Source organism: Cricetulus griseus, chromosome 4 (genome assembly GCF_003668045.3).
Source record: "Cricetulus griseus strain 17A/GY chromosome 4, alternate assembly CriGri-PICRH-1.0, whole genome shotgun sequence".
Lineage (NCBI taxonomy): Eukaryota > Metazoa > Chordata > Mammalia > Rodentia > Cricetidae > Cricetulus > Cricetulus griseus.
In genome coordinates this window covers 184,840,272-184,865,102 of record NC_048597.1, presented here as the reverse complement: position 1 = coordinate 184,865,102, position 24,831 = coordinate 184,840,272, and the positions used below count along the sequence as shown (strand labels likewise).

Here is a 24,831-nt window from a genome sequence, read left to right as displayed (position 1 = left end):
AGATGGTTGTGAGCCACCATGTTGTTTCTAGGAATTGAACCCAGGACCTCTAGAAAAGCAGCCAGTGCTCTTAACCACTGACCCATCTCTCCATCCCTGTGAAGCAACTTTCTAATTTCATATGGTCTTTTGTGTTGATTCTGGGGATTGTATCCTGAGCAACAGGAGTCCTGCTCAGAAAATCCTTGCCTGTACCTACAACTTGATTGTAACTTCCTGTTTTTTTCTCTAGCAGATTCAGCATTTCAGGTTTTAAATTCGGGTCTTTGATACATTTCAGTTGATTTTTATGCAAGTAAGACATGTGGGTCGAAGTTCACTCCTCTTCCAGTTTGCCATCTGTTTCCTGAGCTAATTTCCTTTTCCCCAGTGTATGGCTCTGGTGTCCTTTATCAAAGAGCATCTGCCCATAGCTGTGTGGGTTTGTTTCTGGACTGGCTTATTCCATTAGTGTACCTGTTTTGTCTATGCTAGCACCATACTTCCTTTGACTAACACACTATGGTTTGTTATTATGGTACCTCTAGCAACATGCTTTTTACTTAGGATTGTGTTGATTATATATATTTAGATATATTTTTTAGTTATGGAAAGAGTGTCAGTGAGTTTTATTTTGACACAGGGTCTCCTTATATAGCCCTGGCTGTCCTGGAACTCATTATATAGACCAGGATGACCTTAAACTCAGAGACCTCCTGTCTCTGCCTTCCAAGTTCTGGTATTAAAGGCATGAACCACCACATGCACTGTCATTGGAATTTTGAGGGCAAGTAGATGACTTTTGGTAACACAGCCATCTTCCCAGTATTAATTAATTCTATGCTGAACTTTGTGGGGAGTGGAGTTCAGCATGCAGGGTTGTCTTTTTATTTCCCAGGGCTCTGGTGTGTCAAGGTTAGAGTCCTTAACAAGAGAGAGTAAAGCAATGATGCAGAGATGGGGAGCTAAATATTTTCACTATGGTAGGAATTAGATAGCTGGTAAATTTCCACTGAGTTTAAGGTATTTAGTATTTGCACTGACCGGGCTTTGGCTAGCTCTACCCATGTCCCACTCCAGCATTGTAAACTCTGAACATTGATCAGTGTCCAGCATGTGATATTAATATAATCATTTAATACTTAGGCAAAGAAACTAGTCCACTGGCATGTAATCTGAATATTCATGCTAGTATGTTTCTTCTGTTTTCAGGTCGTTCCTCCAAAGATTCTGTAGGCCAGATATCTGTCCATGTGGATGTCACCACCACCCCAGGGACTGGAGAACATAAAGTCACTGTAAAAGGTACATTTGGGGTTCAGATATAGCAACCCATTAATCTTTAACATCTACAGAAATTATATGAAAACTATCATTTCCCTTGTATATATTTTTAAATGTAAACTACTATAGGACATGATCAAAATTTCTTCAGAAAAACAAGTCTTTAGATGTTTTAAGAATTTGATAGATTGGAACTAAATTTTAAACATGGAGTTTGTGATTTAACATAGTTTCTCAAACTGACCAATACTCTTGCAACTCATATAATCTACTTATTTTATGTAACTTTTAACTGATTTTTCTTGTTGTTAAAAAATTTTTCAATATTATTAATACAAATGAACCCTGCTTTCCAACTAAAAGGCTTCATTTAATAGCTAACATTTTACTGAACATTCTCGTGTTCTACTTTTACTATAGACTGAGTCATTTTAATATCCACGTAGGTCAGAACCATAGTCTTCCAGTATATGTTTCTATCTCTAAACTTCTGTGGCTCAGAACAAATTGTATGGTAAATAGATATCAACCTAGAACATATAAATACATTTATTTAGAATTGTTTGAGTCCTGAATTAAGAAGCAGCCATAGAATTTAGTATATGATGGAATTAGCAACTGGGAAAAATGAGTGAATTAGATGATCATGATAAAGTTTTGTAAATAATACCAATTGTAAGAATATTTATAATACACTATGAACTAAGTTTTGTATAACCATAGAAAGTGTGTGCACTAACATAAATTAACCTATTTTCTAAATATTGCATGGTGGAGACTCTCTAATATTTAATATGAAAAACCACCACGATTTTCACCTTTTTTATAAATTTCATTCATATGAATGCCAAATTGAGCTTTCATTTGACAGGGCATCGATTATTTCAACTTGAGGAATGTTTCCTTGCAGGTACAATCAGGGCATTCTCAAATACAAGTTCCAGCCAAGTGGAGGAAGCTTGATTCCACAGAATAGTTTACTAAAACTTGGTTTCTGATTTTCAGTGATTGCTATCAACGACTTAAACTGGCAGACCACAGCCATGTTCCGCCCCTTTGTAGAAGTTTGCATGCTGGGACCCAGCCTGGGGGACAAGAGGAGAAAACAAGGGACAAAGACAAAGAGCAACACATGGTCACCGAAGTACAATGAAACCTTCCAGTTGTAAGTCATAAGCTCATTCATTAACTGGATACTAGTTAGTTTGCAGCTAAAACCTACTAGAAGAATTGGGGTGGAAAGTAAAACCAAGGATGGTCTCTTCTTCTGAAAGCAAGCAAGCTAGACTTTTATCCCTTTACTCAGCAGCTGTGCATAACAGGCAGTGTTATAGACACCAGAGATAGGTAGTAGCTGGCCTTTGCTGTCATAAAAATGTGTGATTGTCATGGGCATGTGGAAGGACTGACTCCAAGACAGAAGCTAAGCTAAAGAAACAGTATCCAATGGGAAAGAGAGACTAAATGACTTTGGTGATGCCCACAAGGGATGTACAGTTATCACTTCTTGAGGGGGCGGAACTCCAGATTTGGTAGTAAATTGTATAGAAAGTTACAGAACAGTCCAGGCAAGAGGTAAAATTGCTACTAGCAAGGACATAGAAAGAAATGGAACATTCTCAATGTGGTTGAATTTCCATCTGAACTAATGTTAAATGCAACCCTTTATGACAATTGAGACCTACTTACATGTCACTATAGGAGGACTATTAGGGATCTATCTTAAGAGTTTCTAGTGCTGTGAAGAGACAACACCATGAGCACAGCAACTCTTATAAAAGAAAAGCATTTAATTGGGTGGCATACATTTTCAGACATTTAGTCCATTATCATCATGGTGTTCAGGCAAGAGGAAGTGTGGCTTGAGCATATATGAGACCTCAAAGCCCACCTCCACAGTGACACTTCCTTCAACAAGGCCAAGGCTCCTAATACTGCCACTCCCTTTGGGGGCCGTTTTCTTTCAAACCACCACAGATCTGAAGGCTAGGCACAGAAGGGCATTACCAAAGTTGGGAAAGGGAAAATTAGTAGAGTCATGGGCTACAAGATGCCACTACAAATATTTGTTAGCCCCTTATGAGAAGCAGTTATCTTACTTGGAGGGAAACTGCCTATTCAAAGAAAGCACAGCAGAAAACCAATGTAGCAAAAACTGATGCTACCCTTACCCTTTCTGATGTCCTTATGGGAGGACTTTTGTTCAAAATCCACTGGAAGCTGGAAAATGGAAAACTCTACCATTGCAGTGCCATGGGTCAGCATTCCATTGTGAAGGGTGGAACAGATCCCCTGTGAGGAGAAGATACATGACTACAAGAACATGATTCTGGTTGCGGCCTGTCCTCTTAGGCTGATGATGATTGACTGAGATAGTGAAAATGACAGTAATAATTTTTGTTTGGCTCTTCCTTGACTTATTATGAGGTTATTGCAACTACATAATAGGATAACTTGAGAATTTTCTCCCTATAAATCTAAATGAGCGTCTGACCTAAGGCACATCAGGAAAATAGGACAGCAAGAGATTTTCATACAACAAAACATACCCTTAAGAGTGATGTGCTTTGACTAGCTCACACCTTCAATTCCAGCATGCACAGGCAGGTGGATCTGTGAGTTCAAGACCAGGTTGGCCTCTGTGGTAAGTTGCCAGCCACAGATACATAGTGAGCCCCTGTCTCCTTCCATGTGCATCAAGAATCCTAAGAACCTTAGTAATTATGCTAACAAACCAGCTCACAGGAATGTAGCCTTCCACTTCAAATCATGTAAGAACCCTGATCTAATTTCAATGTCTTTAACATATACAACATCTACTTTCTGGAAATAACTTGGGCAAAGATTCAACTGTAGTATCTTGAGACACCATAACCAATGGTCTTGGGAAAGCCAGCATTTTTAATACATAAAGGGCAAACAAGACAGGAGTGGCTTTGATCCTTACCCATCAAGGTACAATATTGTTGCCTGTTTGTTTCATTTTATTCCAGATTGCCTTTAAGTAAATACCCAGTTTAGCAACCAGTGTCACCTGTAAACAAACATCTGGCTGCATAATTCCCTGCACCGCACCCCTCACCTCCCTAACATGTCATTCTTTGCAGCAAGCGGTCTTCAGTTGTATTAGTACAGGCAAAAATTATGTACTCTAGAGATGTGTACCAATTTTAACATCTTGGGAATGATGTTTCATAGCCCATTTTGAGAAAAGGCTGCTGGATAGAAAAAGTTTCTCTGGGAGTCAGAGGTAAAAATTCTTAGTGGCTTACAAGAAAGTAGCACAGATATTCTCCCAACAGTTTCCATCACCCAGGTTCTATTACCGTTGTCAGTCCAGGGCCTCTGTATCTACTAAACACAATATAATATTGTACTTCCCATCCTCATTTGATATACTCACCATCAATGAAGCAAGCAGATACAGGCATCTCAGGACACATGTTTGGCAGAATTTCAAGCACCATGAGTAAAAGTTTGGCTCATTTTGTGTCTTTAATTCATACAGCATTCTGGGTAATGAAAACCGCCCAGGAGCCTATGAACTTCACCTCTCTGTTAAAGATTACTGCTTCGCCCGGGAAGATCGAATAATTGGGATGACAGTCATTCAGTTACAGAACATAGCAGAGAAAGGGAGCTACGGGGCATGGTACCCTCTTCTGAAAAATCTGTCTATGGATGAAACTGGCTTGACCATCCTTAGAATACTCTCTCAGAGGACCAGTGACGATGTCGCTAAAGAGTTTGTGAGACTTAAATCTGAAACGAGGTCTATTGAAGAGAGTGCCTGAAACAAATACTTCAAAATGCTGTCTTTGAGCATTCATAACTCCCATTGTTTGACCCTTACATGCATGTGAAAATACATGGGAATGTTTAAATCCACCGCGTTTTGATGTTTGCCACCAATCAACTGTAATGTCTGCAGATATGTGAAAAACTTTTATACTGTTTCGGGTCTTTGAGAAATAAATGTTCCATGAAGTGCCAAAAATATGATGTAAAGTGAAATATCAAGACTTATCTTTTACAATGTTCTTCTCATTACTGATTTCTCCTCCGTGAAGTAAACTAACAAAGTCTTGAGTTTGTCCATTGGTTGTCCTTGTCAGATCTATTTAGAGTAACCCGCCAGAAAGTATCTATGACTCAACTTCTGTTTTGTTTAACCTTACCTTACTGTAAACATCCTGCAGGTCCAGTTTTCTACCACACCTAGAAATGCAGCAACTTCTAGAGAGTTTGTAATTTTATAGTTGCAGATATATTGTGATGACTTTTGCATACAAATTACAATAGAAAAGGTGGGAAATATTTTATGCTGACCAGTTCCCAACCTTTCTAAAATATCACTGTGAAGAAACGCTTTCAAAGCAAACTTACACAAAGCAATGCTAAATAGTTTGTTAATGTTTGATATATTGATGAAACTGTGTTCTTTAAAAACTGCCAAGGCACCCATCACATTTGTAATTTAAAAAAAAAAAAGAAAAAAATGGTAACCTGATGCATTTGCCATGTAGCATCTTGTCTCAGCTTTATCTTATCCCATTCTTTGGAAAGTCATGGAATAAAAGGACAGTTTAAATTTCCTGTGATAAGTACCTTGTTGACCAGAAAATACTAATATTATATTGATGAGTACTTAACTCTACAACCAGATATTTCTTTTAAATACACATGTTCATATATATTTAGGGGGAATGTAAAATAAAGTCAAAGTAAATTGCTCATGATTTTGTAACTCATGTTCTTTATATGCCCCAAATGCAACTTGGTTACGAATACTTGCATTGTCTGGATTTTTATGATTTGACTTTCCAGAGTCTGTATCTAAATATTTGGCTGCAAACATCACTTTGTCATTCATTGTAACTTACAGCTACAGCTGTGAGTGGCCTCCCAACGTGTGCAGAAACACGAAGCTGTGATGTTGACTGTGTTAAGAAAACATACTGGTCTAGTATATGAGGAGCAGAAGTGACTAGTGTCATCCTTCTCAACCATTCTGCTACTGGGTCTGAAAACATGCAGGCTGGTGAGATTGGCTAATTTGTGTTAAAATCTTAGGCGACTGCTTTGTTAATGACTTTTCCAAATGCCTCGTATGATGCAATCTCTGGCATATGCATTAATAAATGGATGTGTATTGAGCTCATGCAACAATTTTAAGTGTTTTGCCTACTTCTTTCATTACCTAATAAGGTTAAAACACACTAGTCTCTTACCACTTAGAATACTCTTCTATGAAGATTCAGAAGTAAATAATTTGATGTTAGCATTCACTATGCATGTGATGATAGAAACAAATGGATATTACAAGGTAATGCATCGAAAGTAGGAAGAATGATGTAATTGCCCAGTATGGTTTGTGGGCAGTGTTAAACCTATGAAGAAAATCAACTACTATTGAAAAATTCATTCTAGGTCTATCATGACTTAGTTTTGTAGATGCTCACTAATGTCAGAGCATGAAACACTGGACTAAGGGGCAGGTTACAGCTACACTGATCACAGAGATGATAAGCTAAGGCTATTTTCTATATTAACTAGATCACTTGTTCTAAGATTTTAAGAATTTAAAATATTTTAATTACATGTATATGTGAATCTGTGTATGCTCACAAATGCAGCTGTTCATGGAATCCAGGAGAAGGAAATGGATCCCCTGGAGCTAGAGTTACAGTCATTGTGAGATGTCTGGTGTGGGACATGTGTGGTGATAATTGTCTATGATCTAATAAAGCTTGCCTGGAGATCAGAATGCAAATATAGCCGCAGCCATAGAAGCTTTAATCCCAGGACTCAGGAGACAGAGGCAGATGGATATCTGTAAGTTCAAGGCCACCCTGGGCTACATGAGAGTGAGTCAGCCTAAAAGAGAAACACAGCTCATGCCTTTAATTCCAGCACTAGAGAGACTATAAGGAGCTCAGTGCAGTCTCAGGAGCAGTCTGAGATTTGGTGAGGAGCAGTGCAGTCTGGAGATGCAATCTGAGGTTCGGTGGATCACCCCTTCATTCTGAGCATTTGGAGAGGTTAGAACTCTCTTGTGGCTGGCCACTTTGCTTCTCTGATCTTCAGATTGAACCCCAATATCTGTCTCTGAGTTTTTATTATTCATAATACAGACATGGGAACTGAACCTGAATCCTTCAGAAGAGCAACAGATGTTCCTAACCACTGAGCCATCTCTCCAGCCCTTCATTCTGCCTTTTAAATTTATATGTGTATAAGTATAACTATATATATATATATATATATATATATATATATATATACACATACATAGTGTGTGTGTGTGTGTGTGTTAAATGTTAAGAGTAGTGGTATGAATTAAGTCTAGTTGTTACTATCATAAGGTATGGGTACTAACATTGAAGTGGTTATAAATACTGTTATTCTATAGGCTTGTCCTCCAAAACAATGGTATTTTCTATTATTCTTACTTCTCCAAAATGTTATAGTCACATAATCACTGCCAACTTTGCTGTGATCTCTTTCAACTCAGTGGCAGTTTATTCATGTTACTCCAGATAAAATACACAAAGGGCAAGCAAGGCCAGTTATATGTATGCAGGTAAACCTCACATTACAAGTGCTTAAAAATACTCATATAAATCAAATTTGACCAAGATATTGAAAACCTTAATGTAGCAGTCATCATTCAGAGACATTGATGAATTTTTCAATAAGGTAGCCCAGTCACATCCTGCTTGGAGTCATCCCCTTCTGGATTACTTTATAGGTTAACTGTACTTTAAGCCACGTTTATAAGTGACAATCCTAGCTTAGTGTCTTGCATTTGATCTCATTTTAATGCTTGAAGGGACATTTATGTTATCCTTTTATGATTTTAGTATTATATAAATAAATGCCTATACAACCTAGCCTTCTTATAGACTAATTTAGTGCCTTTAATCTTTATACTCAAATAATGAAGAATAATCATACTTATAAGATACTTAGGGAATATACATGGGTAGGTCTGATTCTCCCTTCACCACATGGAAGGTTCCTGAGCACACAGGACTCCCTGTTCCTATGTGACCCGTGCTCAACTCACCTTTGAAGCAAGTCCTTGGATCTCAGGCATCTCTGGTCAGCAGTATCTCTGGCTCAGGCATCTCTGGTCAGTAGTCTCAAGATCAAGCTTCCAGTGTTTGACAGGCTCAAAACCTATGGTATAAGACATAGAAGAGTGGTACTCACTTTTTTTTAATCCTCTCATACAATATATCCCAACCACATCCCCCTCCCTCCTCTCCTCCTGGTTCTTTGCCCTAAACTCCCCTCTCCCCCAGATCCACTGCTCCTTTTTTTCCCTTCAGAAAAGAGCAGACCTCCCAGGGAGATATTCCGACTTTTAATAAATTTTTCAAATGCCCATTCTTTTTTCAATTTGTGACAAATTTGACAGGATGAATTTAGACCCACCTTCCATGTTGTAGCTCGTTTGTGGGTTGTGTAGGTTTATTTGTTTCCTCCCATGATATATAGAACGATTTTTAAAATCCAGCTATTGTTATTTTATCTCCTCTTCCCATCCTGGTGGTTGTGATTATGGATTCAGCTATTTGATTAATCATTGGCCTATTTGTCCATCAATGGATTGATAGGAGGAAAAAAACATATGTATGTAACTGTGGAGTGCTTTAGAAACAGAAGAAAATCCTATCATTGGGACATGGATAACCTGGATAGGTTAACCGAAGAAAGCCAGGTACAAAGAGAAGCACCGAGTTTGCTCACTCACATACACAATTTGAAAGAGTTGGACTCAGGGAAAGAAAACAAAACAATGGTTACCAGATGCTGAGGGTAGGAGTTCAAAGGAAGCAAACTGTGAGTTAGGAGAAAGAAAACCAGATCTATTATATATAATGGTAACTGTAATTAATAAAACAGTATTCTAGACTTACAAATTACTATATTCTAGACTTACATATTGCAAAGAATGGATTTTTAGTGTTTTGCCACACCAAAAATAGTTTGTGAGGCTATACATGTATTCAAAACCTTGACTCAGTAATTCTACACTGCAGACATAAATCAAAACTCAGGTTGTGCGCTGTATGTAATTTTTACTTGTCAGAAAGAAAATGATACTGCATCAAACCTACATAACTGAAAATATTTCAATTTATAATATGGAGATAGGACTTCTATAAATTACCTTAATGCCAATGAAAATGCTTTTGTATTTCAGAATGTAAACTGAGCAAATTAAAGTCGTATAAATACTAGAACTCACATTTGATCCTATTAAAAGGAAAAGAATTTAGTAAAGTCTCACCAACATGACTGCCCTCAAACATGAGCCAAACAAGGATGGTATTAATGAACAGGCCACACTGGGTGGGAGAAAGCGCATGAGGCCTCAAGCCTCTATAAAGAACTAAAAAAGAACTGAGCAAACTAAGAGTGGGAGAGATGGCCTTCCCCACTGCAGAGCATCCTCACTGGTGTCCAGTACAGAACAGTCCTTAAAACATACATACAAGTAGCATTATAGGGAGTGAACAGATTATATTCAGGAATATAGATTTTTATATATGTATATGTAAACTATAACAATTAGTAAAAATAACAACTCATGCATATGAAGAAAAGTGGGGAAGGGTATATTGGAAGTTTTGGAGGGAGGAAAGAGGAGAAATAATTAAATTATAATCTCAAAATTCTCAAATGATATTTTAGGTGATGAAGTATAATAAATTTAAAGAAGGCAGTGTTAAATAACTTTTTAAAAATGATGGCTAACCTATATCAGGAAATTTTGATCTATAAAGAAAATAGGAGAAATTATTTTTTAAGATTTTAAAAGTTATTTTAATGTATGTGTGCATCTGTGTATATGTGCACATGAGTACAAATACTTGCAAGACCAGAGACATCATATTCTCTGGAGTTGCAGTTAAGAGGAATTGTGAGATACCCTACTTAGGTGCTGGGAACCAAACTTGAGTCCTTTGCAAGATCAAGAAAAGCAGCCTTCTTGAGGACCGAGCCATCTCTCCAGCCCCCAGGAGCAATTATTAATGATAATGTAGAATTTAAGGCACAAGGCATCAAATGATCAGACATGAAAATAATTAAAAGTGCTTTGTGTTTATGTACAAAGACCACATGTTAACAGCTGAACCTCTTACACATCAAGGGAATAATAACTTTACTAGAAAAGGATTGAGAAGATAGCTAAATATTTTTACTAAATCAAAAATGAAAATTAACAATATTGAAACTTTAGCCCTTAAGTTTTGTGATGAGTTCATCATTTACTATTTCACAACTTTTCCTCATAGCAGAGATAAAGCATGTATGTTAAAGTCATTATGTATTCAATGCGGTGTAGCAGGTTACTTTACACCAAAACCAGCTATAGCATTAGGGACTATAGAGGTGTTCTAGGTTGAACTGTAACTCGATAAATTTGTGTCCAAATTCATAATGTATCCTCTGAGATACTTTCCTCTTTTTACAACAAAGATTTGAGGTTGTTCTGTCTATGACTAGAGTTAGATTTTCCTTAGCATTAAGAACAACACAGCAGATTGCTGGGAGTTGGCGCACGCCTTTAATCCCAGCACTCGGGAGGCAGAGGCAGGTGGATCTCTGTGAATTCCAGGCCAGCCTGGTCTCCAGAGAGAGTGTCAGGATAGGCAAAAAAAAAAAAAAAAAAAAAAAAAAAAAAAACAGCAGATCTGAGCTCCTGGGGGTTCACAGACTCTGAATCAACAGATGGGGAGCCTGCATGGGACTGACCTAGGCCCTCTGCATGTGTGTGACAGTTGTGTAGGTTGGTCTGTTTGTGGGGTTCCTAGCAGTGGGATCAGTACCTGTCCCTGGTTCTTTATCATGAAGGGGTGTTGGATTTTGTCAAAGATTTTTCAGCATCTAGTAAGATGATCATGTGGTTTTTCTTTTTCAGTTTGGTTATATGATAGATTACATTGATGGATTTTTGTATGTTGAACCATCCCTGCATCCCTGGGATGAAGCCTACTTGATCATGGTGGATGATTTTTCTGATGTGTTAGTGGATTCAATTTGCTAGTATTTTATTGAGTATGTTGCTACATCAGTGTTCATGAAGGATAATGGTCTGTAGTTCTCTTTCTTAGTTTTGTCTTTATGTAGCTTGGATACCAAGGTAATTGTAGCCTTGTAAAAATAGTTTGGCAATGACCCTTCTGCTTCTATTGTGTGGAACACTTTGAGGAAAATTAGTATTTGCTGTTCTTTGAATTTCTTGTAGAATTCTTCACTGAAACCATATGGCTCCGGGCTTTTTTTTTGGGTGGGGGGGAGACTTTTGATGACTGTTTCTATTTCATTAGGGGGTATAGGTCTATTTAAATTGCTTATCTGTTCTTGATTTAATTTTGGTAAGTGAAATCTGTCCAGAAAATTGTCCATTTCCTTTAGATTTTTGAATTTTGTGGAGTACAGGTTTTCAAAGTATGGCCCAATGATTCTCTGGATTTCCTCAGCATCCATTGTTATGTCCCCCTTTTCACTTTATTTTTATCCTACAGGTTTTGCATATGTATTGTGATTTATGCTTTTGTGTTTTTATGGGACTCCTGAGTGTGTCTCTCCATTTTTATCTGTTTCTTGTGCCTTTTTCCTGGGCTGGTTTCCTTTTGTTTGTTTCGTCCCTTTCCAAAATCTGTTTTTGTTTTATCTTATTATGTTTTATTTTATATTATTTTCACAGAGATGCCTCTGTTTTCTAATGAGAGACAGAAACAATATGGATCTGTATGGGAGTGGAGGTGGGAGAAGAAACCATAATCAGAATATATTGAATGAAAAAATATATTTACAATATAAGACAAAATAAATAAAATAAAAATATATACACTCTAAGACAAAGATACATGATCTATCCACTTGAAAGTAACATATAAAATAAATCAAGTATATTGGGATAGTTGGCAATGAATGGGGTAGGGAATGGAAAACAAAGATTTGGAAAAATTGAAATTTCATTATGGCTCCCTGAACAAAACCAGTGTACTAATAATACTAGATGACCTGTCAACATGGACAGGGGAAATTCTCCATGGACCTACACCCAGATGAAGAGCTACAGGTAATCCAGTGGCTGCTGAGAAAGGAAGAATTAGTTGCATCCAGGGACAAGGTTGCCCAATCTCAAATGGCCAACCCTGGACACATGTATATGTGACCTGAAACATTAAATAGATTCTGTAGGTAGCTTATACATGGGTACATATATTTATATATCTGTAATAATATTTAAAGAAAAGCTCATGAATTTGGGAGGGGGAAACACAGGAGAGGAGTTAGATAAAGAAGGAATATTAAGAATGATATAGATTAGATGTTTTTGTGTAGATTTCTCAAAAAATGTTTAACTTTTAAAAGAAAATATAATATTTTAGAAAATAAATATGTTTAAGAGCAGTATAAATTACTCCTTATCCCTTCTATAAAGTTTTATTTGGATCACAAGATAAACCCTAGGCTTGAGGGCTCTATTAAAAGAAAAAGCATTAAATAGAACCAGTGGCATTTTCATTTCAAAACCAATGATCTTAGAAAGCAGCTTACTCACAAAAGTGCAGGCTTGCACCAGCAAATAGCCTTTCTCTCAAATATGAGCTGATTCTAAGTACTGTCAAATGGAATGGCTTTCTTAACTTGGGAAATTTTTCAAATTTCACAGAAGTACTTTCCAAGGATTTATGGAGTTTTTAAATCCCATAATTCATCTCTTCTGTAGAGTTCATCTTGGCAACGCAGAAAGAGCGTAGGAACAGAACCAGATTTTCACCATTCAGTTCTTACTGTTGCCATGGTAAGCACAGCCAATTACTTAGCAATGTTATTGGTTTATTATATTTTTAAATTATTATTTGAAACAAATGTTACTTAAAATTGATTTGTCATTGTTTAATGAAAAATGAAACACTGAGTTTCAGTAAGAGAAACAAATATTGAAATGCTTTCTTTGCTCAAAATTATTTTATAATTCTTTTATTCATAACACCAGTCTAAAGATAAGTATTTGTGAAACACATTTTTAACATTTTACTTCCAGCCGGGTGATGGTAGTGCACGCCTTTAATCCCAGCACTCGTGAGGCAGAGACAACTGGATCTCTGTGAGTTCAAGGCCAGCCTAGTCTACAAAAGCTAGTTCCAGGTCAGCCTCCAAAGCCACAGAGAAACCCTGTCTTGAAAAACCAAAAAAAAAAAAAAAAATTCCTAGAATTAGATGGCAAAGAGGCACCCAGGGCATTCAGCTTCATTCACACCTATAACTTCAATTACCAACTCCCTCAAGGACCCATGAACTTTGTACCACTTGGTTCTGACCATTTCTATGGGTCCTCGGAGTCCATATCCAACTGGTTACCCATAATTCAACATAGGAGACTGACTTCAAAAGCTTGTCTTCAGACCTGACAGCCTCAAGTCTTTTCTTGCACAGAAATTGCCTTCTGGTGAACTAAGCAAGCCAAGAGCTTGGTGTTTGTTGAAGGGTGTGCTGTCTTTCCAAACCCAATCTAGGGCCAACTATTCTGGACACCTCTCAAACCTGCCTAAATTGTAAGCTCTCCACAATTTTGTTGTTACTACCAAAGCCTTCAGCCCTTTCTTTCCTCTTGAATCCACACAGCCTCTCCTTCAATTCACTCTACAATTTTGCTGCTACATATGGCTAAAAAGCCAGTTTCATCATGCCTGAAATACTAATACACAGAAGGTTCACACGGTCTCAATGACAAAAAAAAAAAAAAAAAAAAAAAAAAAAAAAAAAAAAAAAACAAAGTTAACCCCACCTGTCTGGGAACACCTGGTGGCCCCTGACACCTCTCACCTTCTTGTTCATGAACTGCCCCCTCTATTACTTCCCCACCGAGGATCTTGGCATGGGCTGCTCCCTCTGCTTAAGTTAATTTCTTCCTTTGAACTTCATACTTCTCTCACTTAATTTCTCCTCAGCTTTGAGGCTCATCACAAATCTTTAAAGAGGAATGTTATCTGGCTCCCACGTATCTAATGATAGTTTCCTCTCTCATATCTATGTTGTTTTTTTTTTCTCATAGCACTTAATAGCAGTGGCATTTATATGCGTGTGTGAATATTTGGATAATATTTGTCTGCATGTTCCATGATACTCACTAGATGCTCAGAAAGCCAGGATGGCTTTGCTCTACTCATTGTGTGTTTCAATATAGTACCCAGAGTCTCCCTGTTGTGTGATGTTTATACTCTTACTCTGTTGGCTTTTTGAGGGTCTTTGGGGGGCCAGCCACCCAGTTCCTATGTAAATCATACATGGAAGCTTATTCTTAGTTATGAATGTCCAGTCTTAGCTTGGCTTGTTTCTTGCCAGCTTTTCTTAAATTATCACATCTACCTTTGGCCTCAGGGCTTATATCTTTCTCTATTCCTGTATACCTTTCTTTCACTCTTACTACATGGCTGGCTGTGTGGCTGGCCCCTGATGTCCTCCTCCCCTTGTTCTCTCATTGTTTCTCTCCTCCTTTCTCCTTCAATTTATACTCTGACTGCCAGCACCATCTATCCTTGCTCCTGCCTTGATACTGGCTGTTCAGCTCTTTAATGGACCATCAGGTGTTTTAGACAAGCAAAGAATCACAGCTTCACAGAGTTAAACAAATGCATCATAAACAAAAGTCACACACCTTAAAATATTCTATATCGCCCTGTTGTCTTCTGGACACGATACAATCATTGTTCTAGTGACTGTACTGTAACTGTGATTTCCTGCACAAAACCTGCACTGGATAATAACCACCAACATGATAGAGGGAGGACTTTATGAGAGCCCACCTCTCCCAGAGATTAATGTAATGGTTAATGGTTGCTTGGGGGTGGGGCTGTCACTTTATCTGGTGTTGCCTCTGATAAATTACCCATGCTCCAGTAAATAAACTCCCACCTATACTCATGCAAACAGCCCTATTTAAACTCAGTGGGTCACAAACACACACACACAAACACACAAACACATGCATTCACACACAAAAAACACATACATGAACATACAAACACATGAATACACACAAGTACACATACATACACATACACATTCCCACACACACACACAAACATACACATGTACATACACATGCACACACAAACACATATATATGTACTCACATGCAAGCATCTACACATACATAAAAACACACATGCATGCACACACATACATATGCATACCAGCAAACACAAACACCCATACATACACATGCATACACAAACACACACATACATATACATACATGTACACAAACACATACATACATACACACAGGCAAATGCACACATGCAAACATACATGCATACATACATACATATGTATACACACAAGCACACTCACACGTACATACACATACATGCAAACATACACACACATGCACACAGAGAAAGACTCATGAAAGGAGGATGGAGACTGGTTAGGAAGAAGAGCTCCCACAGGAGAAAGAATGAGAGAAGAACTCTGTGGTGGAAACTAACATTCATTATGTACACATATAAAACTATTGAATAATAAATATTTTTAAAGCCCCAACATAACATACAGCATCTAGATATCACCTCAATATTCATAGTTCAAATGTTGTCTTACTTAAACCTTTCCCAAGGAGCATGCTTATTTTCACCACAAATCTTTCATGTATACATTCAAATAACATGCTCTCTCACCCATGGTGCTTCTGGCTCCAGGGCTAAGAGTGTGTTGCTCATTTGACCACAATGGGATCTTGCTACAAAAGGCATCTACCTTACTCAGTAAGCGCTTTTACTTTGAACAAGTATTCTTTAAAATATTTTAATTTTGTTTTTAATTAGCCTACAACTGTATGTCTTTAAGGGTTATCGTGTGATGCTATTTGCAAATGTATTTTCTGCACAAAACTTGGTTATTTAGCATATTTTAAGTGCTGATTAACACAGAATTTAATCATCTGTGTTGAGGAGAGAGGATTTTCACAAGAATGCTTACATGGTTTTCTTACACAGATACAAAGACTTGGGGGATTTTTTTTAAACTTGTAGTTCTTATTATTAAACATAGTATGAGGGACTAAAACTGTTTTCAAAACTCCCAGTAATTACTGACTCCTGATGAGAACACTAGTTGATTTAAGCAAATTTCTCCTTAAAGCATTTATGGAATAAATATCATTAATTTGTTTTAATTACTATATTTTTATTTAATTAGATAAATTAAAGCCTCATCATTTGGGACTTGTATTTCAAAACCACTTTTCCTAAGTATCTCCAGTCTTATTCTTTGTCAGGGGAATGAAAATTATGCTGAGCAGGAGCTGGGGAAGAGGTTTGTGGAGAGGGGAATTGGTGCTAATTTATTTGGTGGCCAAAACAGTATGAACAGTTAAAACCATTTTAAGATGGTACGTGCTAAGTGCCTTCCGGAAACCTGAACACATAGTTGCAGGGAATCATGGGGTTGGCCTGGTCTAGCTGCCTAGAGAGGCATTTGTCATGGGTTTTTCAGATTAGAGTCCATGGCTCTTGGGGCACCACTGTGCCATTTAGTTCCTGAGAAAACGAGGCATTCCCTCAGGCAGTAGAGCATTCAGGCCACCTGTGTATCTCTGTGTTCCCTGAAAGTCAGCGAAACATACAGAAGCTTGGCTGAACAATTAGTCTTAGACATTAATCTTGTGTACCCCACCCCATCTAGCTTGCAACCTTCACTGTATCCTGGCAACTACCATTCTGTTTGATAAGTATATAAAAAGTCTAATTTCTAGAAATGAACTTGTCTCAGCCTCAGTCTTGCTGAGACCCATCTGACCTGGCCTGGTTGACATTCCCTCCAACCATAATCAGATAACCCTCACTCGGTGAGTAAGTGCTGGTGTTTCCACATAGAAACACTTTTCTTTGTAGTGAGAGAGTCCACAGAACCTACTGTTTTGGATTGTCTTCTATTTGGACAGCAAAGGCCAAAAGAATAAAGAGTAATCTGAGTTGAGCAACATGGAGGCCCAAAGTCAGATCCTGACTCAGTATTTGCCTTGTTTTGGATTTTGTCTTGTGGACAGACAGGAGAGTCTTGGGATTCTAAAGTGGGTCTTTGCATGGACCCAGGCTCAGATCCTGGCTCAACATTATCCCTGAATAATTGCTTCTGATTCTATTTTCTGAATTCCAGTTTCCATTCCACTGAAGTGAATGTAAGGAACTTATTTCATGAGGGTATTATGGGAAATTGTTATGAAAGTATATGTGATGCCTTGGTATACAGCAGGTACTCAATAAGTGCCCTTCTCCCACTTACAGAAAACTGCATTTGAGAAATAGTAAGAAAAGAGTTTGGGGAAGTTTAAAATGGAGATTTAGACACACTCCTAGATTTTTTTTTAAAATCAAGAAATGCTTGGGTCAAACATGTAGATAGGTGAGGAAAGCAAGTGTCATTATGCAGTTGATATCGTGTCGTAACCATGGAGATTTTGGTGCTACAGCTGGGGGAAACATCATAAACCACAGCTCTAAGAAGACAAAGTATGCTGCTTGCTCATGAGCATCTCAGGGGAGAGGATCACCCAACATCCTCAAGATAGTTTACATCTACCCCACGTTTTTGCCACTGAGCTTTGAATGGACTTTTTCCCGGCTAAGCAAACATGGAAAAATATAACAAAACTTGAACAGAATCCTAATGATTACTCATAATCACTGAAGTCATTCAATGAACATATTCAAGCCTGTTTCCCCAGGATGAAAATATTAGGTTCCCTTCAAGTGATTTATTTTCTAATTTTGTGTCATATAAGTGTGTTTACATATTGTGTGGGTACATATTCACATGTGCACATGTGTGAATGCCAGAGACTGAGGTCACTGCCTTCACCAAGTGACTATACTGTCTCTAGCCCCCTAGCACTGGGATTGTAGGTGTGTACCACCAGGCTCACCTTTTATGATTTTTTTCTCCCTCCCTCCTTCCCTCTCCTCTCCCACCCATGTGTGCACATGTGCACATGAGTGCATGTGCCCAGGCTAGAAAAGGGCATTGGATCACCAGTTACAGGTAGTGGTGGGTGATGGAAATCAAACTCAGGTCCTCTCAAAGAGCTGGAAAAACACCAAACCATCTCATCAACCCCCAAGAGCAGGCTGGATTTTGATGCTGTTGATGATGATGATGATGATGGTGATGATGATGATAATGATGATGATTGGTTTGGGGAATACTAAGGTTAAACCTAGGGCATCTGTATGCAAGGCAAGCACCCTACCACTGAGCTTCAGCCTTAGCCCTCAGGCTTAGCTTTTACACAGGTGCTAAAGATCCAAACTCAGATCCTCATGTTTACATGGCAGGTTACTGAGCCATCTCCCCAACCCCAAACTGATGAAGTTTTTATGGCTCATAGTGGTACCCAGTGCTAGCTCTGGTTTTTCCTATACAGTCAATGTTTAGATTGCACAGAAACCCACACGATAGCAGGAACAGGGCTCAGGGGTGGTGTTCCTATTACAGCACCTTCCTGGACTCAGACTTCTCACTCATGACACTGGGTAGGAGACAGGGATGTATGGGCTTCACAGTGGACAGCCAATTCCTAAATCCTTCAGTACGCATTCCTCTTCGCTGAACCTGCCAAGGAGGAATGAGATCTTTCTGCCCAGTGGGTATTGTTGCCTTTGAAAAAAAAGATGGATTCAAAGCCCACAGGACACTGTCTCAATCCTTCTTCCCACTTCAAAAAAAGTCTTCTAGTTGGGAAGCCCTGTGAAAATGCAGACTAACCAGATCCTCCAGTGTTCTTTGGGAGTCATCCTTGAGGCCACCACACAAGACACCCCAAGACCCTTCTCAAGACAGTGTCTGCAAGGGCCATGATACACTAAGTTTTGTTGGTTTGTTTTTGAGGAAAGGCTTCTCTGTGTTGCCCTAGCTGTTCCAGAACTCACTCTGTAGACCAGGTTGATCTCAAACTCAGAGATCCACCTGCCTCTGCCTTCTGTGCTGGGATTAAAGGAATGTGCCACCATACTCAGCTCCATTAGAGGGAAAGTATTCTTTTAGTAACTATCTCTCAAATGTACTGACTGTGTAAAAAATTCCCTTAACTGTTTAAACACACACACACACACACACACACACACAGAGAGAGAGAGACAGAGACAGAGACAGAGACAGAGACAGAGAGACAGAGACAGAGAGACAGAGAGAGACAGAGAGAGACAGAGAGAGACAGACAGAGACAGAGAGAGACAGAGAGACAGAGAGACAGAGAGACAGAGAGACAGAGAGAGGACTGATTGAAATTTATCCCAACCTCTGTCCTAAGCTTGAATCACTTTGTCTTTATATATCTTTTCTTTAGATAACACCTACTCCCTTCCTTTAAGCTCAGTGGTCACAGGGACCCTTAGTAACCCCTCCCCAACCTACCCCACATCCCCACAGCCCCTTTGGTAACCCATGTACCTGCCTGCTTACCTATTTCTCCCATCAAACCTCTGCACTCTGAGGCTTAGAATAGCTCTCTATGCTTTTGAACATGAGAACAAACATCAAGATAACAAAGTGATTCCCAGCAGATACAGCTGCACAGATGACTGGAAGGACTGATGCCCAGATGCCCACATTTTTTCTTTTCTAGTAGTGACCTAACAAATGCCCCCTTCTCTGATATATGCCCCCAACCCTCACTATTTGGCATTTAGTTATAGAAAACTCAATAAGAGTCATATGTTTCAGGAGGTTTATATATCTGTATTATGTGTGTGGCTTTGCAGCCAAGTCTAATCCATTCAACCCCCAGAGGCCACTGTAGCAACACTTCCTAACCAAGTGCACAGCTACTGGGCCTTCAAGGTGTTTCTATCTCACCAGGATGGTGAGGCTGAGAGGGAAGGTCTCTGGCACTTGTGAGCCAGTCAGAGTGAAGGACTGAGCTGGGAGAGAAGGAAACACTTGGCTTCTTTGTTTGCCAAGTTCTCCAAAATTTCATGCGGCCTCTTCTCTCTGGGATCTCTTATGTATGAGAAGGAGAGCAGCACCTTTTCCTGTCCCACTGTGTCCTCAATCACAACAGCAACTGTCTTACTGGACAAATGCTCTCCAAGAGAGTGAGGTATTTGGAAGGCTGGCCATGAGTTGTAGACAATGTGAATACTCTTTTATGAATCATGACGCAGAATTTGAAATTTTCCTTTTCTTCTACAATCACATACTCATTGTTCCCAGCCTAGACCATAAAAGCAATACCCTGGTCTCCACAAATATTTTCTGCTTTTTGTTTTGTTTTGTTTTGTTTTACAAATCCACCCTGAATGATGTGGTAGACTTTGGGGAGCCCCTTTTGAGGGCCTTACCCTGCCTGGGGAGTAGAGGGGGGGATGGCTAGCGGCAGGTGGGATGTTGGGGGGAGGGGAGAGAGAGGGAGAAGGGATTGACATGTGAAGCAAGCTTGTTCCTAATTTGAACTAATAAAAGGATAAAAAAAAAATCCACCCTGAGAGACTACCTTCCAACACCTCTTAGAACTCCTGACCTAAAGTTTTACTGTGGGTGAAATGTGTCTGGTCCTAGCCATGAAACCCTCCTCCATGCATTTCTTCCATGCTTTAACTGAGCTGATCTCCATCACTCAAGACTCAAATGACACTCAATTCCACCAATGTACTTTTTTCACAGTTCTATTTCAGCTGGTAACACACAGCTGCCCTCCTGCTCATGTCAACTGCATATCACGATCAACTTGGCTCAACCAAGTTCAGCCACACTTTAGACAAATGCACAGATTGGACAGCGGTGACCACGGGGCAGCTGGAACTCTTACAAGAAACTGCAGGGTCTCCATGACCTTTGGCCTCCATGAAGAGCAATGCTGCCCTAGGGTGACCTTTCTTACCTGGCCTATTCAACTGTGATGGCTGGACCCATACTCCTCTGATGAAACCACACCTACTTTCTCACACACCAGTTTCGTTTTTATTTTTACTTAGTATAAAGAATAATGGCTTCATTGTGACACTTTTATACACATACATCCCTACACTTTGTTCAGATCCCCACCATTGCTCTCCCTTACCCTTCATCCCTGCTCCCACTAGTCCACTTCCTCCCCCAAGCAGTTTCAAACTGTAAATTGCATTCTCATCCAGCAGCCATAACTCCTGCCTGAGAGCAAAACAGTTCAGTATCTGACATAAGCACAGAATGGCAGAGACAGCTCCATGAGCTGTACAAACAGTCTGAGATATGGCGCCATGGTTTGAGCAGCTGGCAACCAGAAGCATGCCCAGTATGGACTAGTAATTATCTGTACAATAGGATGAAGCCCATGAGTCTACCTGTCCTGTGTGAAGTTATCTAGAGGATCATATCCAGCTAATGAACAGTGTTTTCCAACCAAGAAGTAACACAGGATGGCCACTTTAATTCACAAGTCTCCCAAGAGTCAGGTTTCATATGGCACTGTTTTTTTGTCCTGAATATGTGCATCTTAGTACCTATGTACCTTGAGCAAGGTGTTTATATTCCCTCTGCTTTGGTTTGATTGTCACCTCTGAGATAGAGCATGGAATAACAGGTTATAAATCCCTTGGGACTGAATTGCCAATCTCTTCCTAGTCTTTATTGTCACACAGTATCAGCTCTACAGAATCCCAATAATAAACCTGACCTTTCACTGGCTAGAGGACTTCCCTAATTGCCTGGAATGACAGATGAAGGCCGGCAGTCTGTGTCCAGATAAGACACCCCATAGTACTCAACTTTTCTTCTCTCTAGAAACATATTAAACATTATGCTCAGGTGCAAAAACTATACCATCTCTTAATTTTCCATGACACAGCATACCAACCACCTTGACCGCCTACAAAGAGTCTGATATCATATATATATATATATATATATATATATATATATATATATATATTCCCTTTCTGAAATAATACCATCTATTTAGTAAGCTGAAAGTCTGTGTTTGTCTCATGTCTGAAGACTTCATTTTTAGTTCCTATTTCAGGAACCTAATATCCCAGTAATATTCCAGAAAGAAAGGGGCAATTTTATTCACAACTTCTTGACCATGACACCGTCTCACTAAAGCATCCAGAGTACACAGTTTAAAGTCCAACTGAACTTCTCACTAAATAACAAGAAGTGGGATTTCTGTGTCATAAACTAATACATATTTTGCAAAGATCTTCCTACTGCTTCAGCCAGTGCATCCATAGAAAGCCAGGGCAAGGGAGGCACAAGCAGCCAGGACAAATCAAATGCCAACTTAAAGCTGTGCCAATACGTGATGGATATTATTTTAGCTAGAAGAATCAGTTCTGTCCATATTAAAATTTAATAACCCCTAAAATGAAATAGAGCTCCCATCATTTTCAGAACTATTCCTCTATGTCTCCACACAGACAGAGTCTGATTTATGGGAATAAGTAACGTGAGAGTACTGGCCTGCCATACAATTTTCACACAGTGACTGAAGAAAGTTGATGGATGCTTTGGTAAGACAAAGGGCAGAGTAGAAACTGCTCTATATAAAACACCCACTGAAAATAAAGCATATGGCATTCATGTCATTGAACAGGAAAGCTCGTTTTTCTTGTTTTGTTGTAATTACTGCTGTTTAAATAAAACCATGCATTGAATTATAGCTGGAATTTTGTGTACCATGAAGACTCAAGATTCAAGGAAAAGACAACTCACACTTGCTCAGTACCTGTAAGTATGCAGTTAGATGCATTGCCATGTGACTGTGCTGACACCTAAAGCAAGCCCATGCAGCAGGTACTGCACTCCTTTGCAGATATAGTCATTTATTCTGCTAGTGCCCCACCAACCAGGTAGTGACCAGCGCTCACCAAGTCATGTTCTGGCCTGTATCACCACCAGCTGCTGTGTGAGCCTTGATGTCCTCTTGAGGCTGGAGGTACTGATGGCTGTGAGTCAGTCATCCTGTTGGCTAAGTCAGGCTTGCCCAGTTTAATATCGTTCTCGGTGACCAAAGGACTTCATCAACACCCACATAAATTCAGTATAGAACAGAACAAGACCCTGTTCACTGAAGAAGGTTGGAATAAGGCTCAACAGTTTGCTCTGGATTGTAGCTAGTTAAACTTAATATGGAGCAGATACTAGCAACCACTACCCCATGCCTACCTCTCAACGCAGCCTCTGGAAGTGCCTCATGCCCATAGAAAGGCACATAACCCCAGTCTATCAGGATCACCCATGGAAGGCTGCTGAAGTGTTGCTCCTTGAGTCTGCCTCAATGACAGATAATCTCCATGAATGTGTGGCCTTAGTTCCTCCAAGTTCTGCTGGTCTTGGTGGCCTGTAGGCCCTGAGCATGACACAGCTTGGCAACATGGGTGGCCACAGGTATAACACTGTAGCTGGCCCAGTTACTGTGCCCAGAGACAAGCTGAATCCTGTGGTGTCTGCCTACTAAACAAACACTGTAAATGAGGACTCTAAACCTACGCCAGCCCAGGAAAAAGCTGAAGGGACAAATCTTTCTAGGTCGTGCTCTCGCATTCATTGTTTATGGCATAATGATAATATATTAAGGAAAAACTGTGCTAGGTATGTTGTATCCACCTAATGATCACCTAGGCTACATAGAACATAAAAAAATGACAATATAACAAACATGGATTCATGAATTCATGGCCTTGAGTGACATCCACTGTTGAAATAATTATAAGATAGAACAAATAAACAACCTGCTTAAAATAATAGAAAGGCAGGTAATCTCTCGAACCTCCTATTGGAATAAATGCCTCATCTTTAAATGCCTAGATTATGTCATATGCCAACAAGGACTGATAGAAACCATGAACTCCCCTAACAGTGAAAGCAGGTGCCAGAAACTGAGGGGTAATAATCAATATGATAGGACTGTCAGATGAAGAATTTAAAACATCTGCTTTAAGGAAACTCAACAAGCTTGAAAGGAAAAAACACTGAAAAATGTTTCAATATTCTGATAGAAAAGCATAAAGATAAAGAGGCAATAAATGCCAATTCTTGAGCAGAGAAGCACACTCAACAAACTTCAAAAGATCAGGTGGATCAGTGTCATTACAGATGAAGGGAAAAAAGAATTAGTGAGCTGAAGAGGAGCGATTTGAAAACACAGCTGCAAAAGAGAGAAAAGGCAGAGTGTCAGGAATAATTATCGATAGGAAAAAGAAGACACCTCACAGGCACAATAAACCATTGGGAGGTAACATTCAGTTACTTAGTATGGGGAAGAACTAGAGAATGACGAGGAGGATAAAGCTACTTGAAGATATAACAAAAAAATTTCCAACCTAAGAAGGATACAAACATCCAGCTGTCCCGGTGAGCTTTCAGTTGCCATGACAAACACCATGACCAACATCAATGCAAGGAGAAAGGGGCTCATCTTACCTCACATGCTAGAGTCCTTCATTGAGGGAGGCCAAGGGAGGAACCTAGAGGGCAGGAAATGAAGCAGAGATGACACACACGAAAGCTACTCCCCAGCTTGCTTCCTGTGGCTTGCTCAGCCTGATTTCTTAAAACGCC

The 24,831-nt window shown here is 39.3% G+C and overlaps 1 protein-coding gene across 2 annotated transcripts in view; it reads left to right on the top strand.

The window, feature by feature from the left end:
• Window positions 1-5,435, top strand: part of Unc13c (unc-13 homolog C) — a 401,427-nt gene extending 395,992 nt beyond the window's left edge. For both annotated transcript variants that reach the window (XM_035444481.1, XM_035444480.1), the window contains 3 exons: window positions 1,192-1,284; window positions 2,269-2,428; window positions 4,772-5,435. In XM_035444481.1, the coding sequence (XP_035300372.1) occupies window positions 1,192-1,284; window positions 2,269-2,428; window positions 4,772-5,057 (539 nt within the window). In that variant the 3' untranslated portion in view covers window positions 5,058-5,435. The remainder of the gene's footprint in view (window positions 1-1,191; window positions 1,285-2,268; window positions 2,429-4,771) is intronic.
• The last annotated feature ends 19,396 nt before the right edge of the window (window positions 5,436-24,831 follow it).